Source organism: Pan troglodytes, chromosome 7 (genome assembly GCF_028858775.2).
Source record: "Pan troglodytes isolate AG18354 chromosome 7, NHGRI_mPanTro3-v2.0_pri, whole genome shotgun sequence".
NCBI lineage: Eukaryota > Metazoa > Chordata > Mammalia > Primates > Hominidae > Pan > Pan troglodytes.
Window position 1 is genome coordinate 90946330 of NC_072405.2, and position 6761 is coordinate 90953090.

General features: G+C 33.7%; 1 protein-coding gene across 1 annotated transcript; it reads right to left on the bottom strand.

Moving 5' to 3' along the window:
- Positions 1-1239: 1239 nt before the first annotated feature.
- LOC464260 (heterogeneous nuclear ribonucleoprotein A1-like) lies at positions 1240-5739 on the bottom strand. The gene has a single exon (XM_054656847.2). It carries the CDS (start codon positions 2483-2485, stop codon positions 1736-1738), a length of 750 nt encoding a protein of 249 aa, XP_054512822.2. The 5' UTR covers positions 2486-5739; the 3' UTR covers positions 1240-1735.
- Between the last annotated feature and the right edge of the window lie 1022 nt (positions 5740-6761).

The following is a 6761-nucleotide window of genomic DNA, read 5'->3' on the forward strand; positions in this document are numbered from 1 at the left end:
GGGATTGTGTTGAATTTGTAGATTGCTTTTGGCAGTATGTTCATTCTCGCAATATTGATTCTACCCATCCATGAGCATGGGAAGTGTTTCCATTTGTTTCTGTCATCTTTGATTTCTTTCAGCAGTGTTTTGTAGTTTTCCTCGTAGATGTCTTTCAACTCCTTGGTTAGGTGTATTCCTAAGAATTTTATATTTTTGCAGCTATTGTAAAAGGGGATGATTTTTTGATTTGATTCTCTGCTTGGTTGCTATTGGTGTATAGAAAAGCTACTAATTTTTGTACATTAATTTTGTATCCAGAAACTTTGCAGAATTCTTTTATCAGTTTTAGGAGCTTTCTGGAGGAATCTTTAGGGATTTTGAGGTAAATGATTATATCATCAGCAAACAGTGACCGGTTGACTTCCTGTTTACCGATTTGGATGCCGTTTATTTATTTCTCTTGTCTGATTGCTCTGACTAGGACTTCCAGTGCTGTGTTGAAGATGACTGGTGAGAGTGGGCATCCTTGTCTTGTTGCAGTTCTCAGAGGGAATGCTTTCAACTTTTCCGCACTCAGTATCATGTTGGCTGGGGATTTGTCATAGATGGCTTTTATTACATTGCGGTATATCACTTGTATGCTGATTTTGCCAACAGTTTTAATCATAAAGGGATGCTGGATTTTGTTGAATGCTTTTCTCTGCATCTATGGAGATGATCATGTGATTTTTGTTCTTAATTCTGTTTATGTGATATGTCACATTTATTGACTTGCATATGTTAAACCATCCTTGAATCACTGGTATGAAACCCACTTGTGGATTATCTTTTTGATGTGTTGTCAGATTCGGTTAGCTAGTATTTTGTTAAGGATTTCAGCATCTATGTTCATCAGGAATATCAATCTGTAGTTTTTTTTTTGGTTATGTCCTTTCCTGGTTTTGGCATTGGGGTGATGCTGGCTTCATAGAATGAATTAGGGAGGCTCCCCTTTTTCTCTATCTTGTGGAATAGTGTCAGTAGGATTGGCACTAATTCTTTTTTTTTTAAGAGAATTAAATCGTTTATTGATTACATATGATAATGGATGATACACAAGCTTCATTCCCATCTATAATTTTACCTGGTACCATTATTCAATTTAGATATATTGCATAGGATATGCCAACAGTCACTTTTATAACCAATAATTCCATGATTTTGCTTGGATAATCCCTTTTAATGGTGAACTTCAGGTCACAACAGTAACTATCAGTTCAACTACACCAAGGTTTCCGAAGACAATGGCTTCTTCACCCAAGCAGGTTGTATATAAATTCCAAATAGAACCTGGCATCACCCTGAAGGAATTCTAACTTCACACTGTTGGGGAAATTTACCAAGATGGCTTCAGAGTAGACTAACTTTACACAGCACATTAAAAAAAAAGACATTTATTCAGCATCACGATCAGACTATTACATTTAGCAATCAACAGCATGGGTGCAAAAAAAAAATCTACATTAAAACCCTTTGTTGGAATGCTTTACACTTTCCACAGAACAGAAACTAAAATAACCTGTTATACAATTAGTCACAAATACAGTCCTCGAGTTTTTTGCCCATACACATGAGTATTTGTCTAAAACATGTCTTCTTTGTAGCAGCTAGGCCCTGCCACCACTATGCTTGGCTGGGTTCACAAATCTGTTGTAACCTGTAGCTTCCCTGTTACTTCTCTGGCTCTCCTCTCCTGCTGAGCTTTGTTTCCTAATTAAAATCTTCTGCCACTGCCATAGCTACTGCTGCTGCTGGAACCGCCATAGCCACCTTGGTTTCGTGGTTTTGCAAAGTACTGGCCTCCACCACGATAGGGGCCAGAGCTTCTTCCTCCAAAATTTCCTCCCTTCATGGGTCCAAAATTTGAAGACTGATTGTTGTAATTGCCAAAATCCTTGTAGCTTCCACCACCTCCAAAATTGCTTCCATCATTACCAAATCCATTATAGCCATCCCCATTGCCACCATATCCACCACCACCATGGCTGCCACCAAAGCCACCATGACCACTGAAGTTTCCTCCATGACTAAAGTTGTCGTTCCCACTGAAACCACCTCCACAACTACCACCAAAGTTTCTAGAACCACTTCGACCTCTTTGGCTGGATGAAGCACTAGCCATCTCTTGCTTTGACAGGGCTTTTGTAACTTCACAGTTGTGGCCATTCACAGTATGGTATTTCTGAATGACAATCTTATCCACGGAGTCATGGTCATCAAAGGTTACAAAGGCAAAGCCCCTTTTCTTGCCACTGCCTCGGTCACTCATGATTTCAATCACTTCAATTTTTCCATACTGTTCAAAATAATCTCTTAGGTGATGTTCTTCAGTGTCTTCTTTAATGCCACCAACAAATATCTTTTTCACAGTTAAGTGGGCACCTGGTCTTTGAGAATCTTCTCTTGAGATGGCTCTCTTTGGTTCCACAACTCTTCCATCCACCTTGTGTGGCCTTGCATTCATAGCTGCATCCAATTCTTCTTTGAATGTCTGGTGGAATTCTGCTGCGAATCCATCTGGTCCTGGACTTTTTTTTGTTGGGAATTTTTAAATTACCATTTCAATCTCAGTACTTGTTATTGGTCTGTTTAGGGTATCTGATTCTTCCTGATTTAAGCTAGGAAAGTTGTATTTTTCCAGGAATTTATCCGTCTCTTCTAGGTTTTCTAGTTTATGCATGTAAAATGTTCATAATGACCTTGAATGATCTTTTGTATTTCTGTGCTGTCAGTTGCAATATCTCGTTTTGCTTTTTATTGAGGTAATTTGGATTTTCTCTCTTCTTTTCTTGGTTAATCTTGCTAATGGTCTGTCAGCTTTATCTTTTCAAAGAACTGGTTTTTGTTACATTTACCTTTTGTATTTTTGTTTGTTTGTCCCAGTTTTATTTAGTTCTGCTCTGATCTTGGTTATTTCCTTTCTTCTGCTGGATTTGGGCTTGGTTTGTTCTTGTTTCTCTAGTTCCTTGAGGTGTGACCTTAGAATGTCAGTTGGAGCTCTTTCAGTCTTTTTGCTATAGGCGTTTAGGGCTATGAACTTTCCTCTTACCACTGCCTTTGCTGTATCCCACAGGTTTTGATAGGTTGTGTCACTATTGTTCCTGATTAAATGATTTAATATTATCTTTGGGTTGTTCATCTTCAGTTAATTTAATACTCACTTTGTGTTGTTTATATTCAGTTCTTATTCAAACCCCCCATCACCTATATATCCCTTAGATGATGGTGTTTCTGTGTGGAAAATAGGAATTGCATTATGTAAAGCCTTCTTCTCATCCTATAATATCTTTCTAGGAGGCTGCTAATCCTTTTTTTTAATTGTCCTAAGACTAAAATATTTGTGACTAATATGTTCATAAAAATATTGAAATGATAGTAAATTTTATCAGAAAAATAAAATCTCTGAAAATAATCAAATGGAAGATACACTAACTGATACTAAGAACTTAATATATAAGTTTAAATATAAGTTATACCCAGCAAAAGCAAAGATAAATAAACTTAAAGAAAGTAGAAGATGTCTTTAGGAAAGCATGAAGAGAAGTAAAAAGATAAGATATGGATGTGAGTGTAAGAAATATGTGTGTCATGGTGAAAAGCATTAACATATATGTGATTTGAATCCCAGTAAAAAAGCATGACAGAATAGACAAAGGCAATTTTTGAAGTGATTCTAGTTAACAATTCTCCAAAACTGATGAGAGACATAAAAAGCACCAGTTCAGTAAAGCCTAGGAACCCCAAACACATAGGCATATCTTAATGACACAGCTAAAAATAAAAGAGAAATTATACTAAAAGTGCAAAGACAAAAAAGACTTATAATCTTCAAAAGGTTAACATTCAACCATAGCTGTCTGTTTAACAGTAAGGTTATAAGACAGAAAACAAGACTATGACAACTTTATTGTGCAGAAAGAAAACAACTGCCAGCATTGAATTCTATAGCCAGCAGCATTATTTTTCAAAAATTAAGGTGAAATAAGAATATTTCAGACAAACAAAAATTAGATTTCCTAGCCAGTGGACATGCACCACATAAAATAATAAATGAGTTTTATTAAAAGAAGGAAAATTATCTCAGATAAAAACACAAGAATTGAAGAAAACAAAGAATACAGGAAAAGATAAATAGATGGGTAAATATAAATAAATATGGAACACATAAACCATAATCATATCATCTGTGGAGTTAAAATACATAACAATAATAATATAAGACAGGAGAAGAATAAAATAAAATGATGAAAGACCTTGTGAATTGTTTTATTTATTTATGCTGTGATCTTTATCATTTTCTTTCTAATTTTTATGAGTTTAATTTCTTCTTTTTCTAGTTTGTTAGGGTGAGCTTGCAGGTTATTGACATGAGATCTTTTTAATTCTAATATAACCATATAGTGCTATAAATTTCTAACTTGTTTTAGTTGTATCCCAGAGATTTTAATATATTGTGTTTTCATTTAGTTCAAAATACATTATTACTCTTAATTTAATTTTTTTACCTATTGATTATTCAAAAGTCCATTATTTTGTTTCCAAATAATGGAAGTATTCAGACATTCTGCTTTCTGAAGAATACTGTAGACTTGTTTTGCTTATATATATGCATTCAACATATAGAGAGATGGATAATAGATAGATAAATAGATATATGATAGATAAATACATACAAATGATTCTCATTATTTAGAACAGTTATGTTCTATAAAGTTGCCTTAAACACTGAATAGGTGAATACTTAACTACTGCTCCTAGAGGAAACACAGTTAAGTTCCTGTGAGTCTCTGGTCATATCTTTGCTAAAGAATCAATATATAACATTATTTTTCTTGTGGTTCTATTTAAAGTCACCTATTTAGTATATATTGGTGATCCATTTACTTTGAACTTATTGCCAACAGTGCTCTAACTCATGCCTACAGCTTACCTAACACACATATTGTCTCCATAAAGCACACCATGGCCCTCTTGTGCTTAGGAACACTAAAAAGCACTTCAACACTACATTTGGAGCATTTTAAATGGCAAAATCACCAAGAAAAGGCACAAAAATGCTAAAACTGTGGTACTAAGTAGACTGTGAAAAGAATACTTGTTTATAGTATGAAAACGGAAAGAAGGAAGAGGTGACTCAAAATTTTTACTGCTCTGCACATCCCTATAATCACTGAGAAAGAGCAACTCGTATTAATGTTAGGGTTACAAATAAATTTTAGTAAGTAGAAAAATTTGCAAATATTCAATCTGCAAATAATGTAGGTCTGCTGCATGAATGTTGGAAGTATCATTGAACTGAGGCATATGAAACTTTATGGTTGAGACTTGCAGTTGTAGAATTCAGGTTCCCCATGAATTCTGAAACTGCCTATTCTGTCACCAGATACATTGACAGGGCTCTTCCTGGACAGAAGACGTTTTTTGCTTGGATGGCTTTTCTTGGTTTAGCTTATAGGATTCTCTGTGCCTTTCAGTAATTCTCACAGTTTGCTTTCCTCTTCAGGGTTTCTAGACAACCTCTACTTTAATCCTTTTTATTCCTAAACACAGAAATAAAAAATACATTCTTGTTTTGTTCTTTCACAATGGATTTTGATGTCCATTACTCATAAATCATTAGGAAAATAAAAATTAGTGTTCTTTTTCAGAAGAAAAGGACACTTTAATCCTTCAACTCTCACAGCAGGGTAATGGCATTACTTATTTTCTATCTTTCAATGCAGCAAAGAAAAATAATAAAAAAGAAAAGAACTAGGTTTCCATATAAAACACAATGAATATTTATATCTTGAAGCACATTTTCTTTTAGGGAAATTCTAAAAGTCCTTATAAAAAGAATATATATATATATATTTAATATATATATACATTCATCCACACATATATACACACGTATGTATATACTTTATTTTCAATAAAGATTTTTGGAAAAATAAGGTATAACCTGGAAGGCAAGGTTACACTAATAAAATGAGAAAGATGATAAAGTCAGCTTGTGATATATAAAATGGTTAATTTGAATTTGCATTAAATTCTTGGGTAATCTCGAATATATATATATATATATATTTTTTTTTTTTTTCAGAGGAGGATTGTTTTGGGGAGTATCATTTGATCATTTGTAATTCCCAAATTGCTGTTCAAAATGATTTGATTAGAAAACCTCCCTTCAAATCACTCATAGGTAAATAATTGAAACTTTCTAGTTTTCTTAAAATAAAATAGAATGTTTTTACCAATGTTTAAATATCAATAAATATTATATTCCCAGTTATATATGTTTAATGGAAAAATAACTACAGTTCAAAGAAAATATTAATGCCGTGAATAATTACTTTTTCTTATAACATATGTTTAAAAAATCATTTGATACGACTGGAACACTCTACTTTACTTTTGGACTTGGTCCCTGGAAGCGTTACAATGGGCAGCACTGGCTCAATATATATTCTTTCCTTTTAAGGAAATTGAATGATCTTAAATTTACAATGTATAGGCAAATTCTAGTCTTAGCAGATATTCATTAATCTGTCAACATTTATCTTCATTTATTTGTACATGCAAGAAAATTAAACTGGGTGTCTTATAAACAACAGAAATGTATTTTTTACAGTTATGGAGGCTGAGAAGTAAAGCAAGTAGAGAGGGTGTTAAAATGCAGATTGGAGAGGAATGACTATGTCCTCTTAAAAGCAGCTTTTAGCATGAGCATTAGTATATCACCAAGCGTGAACTACGCA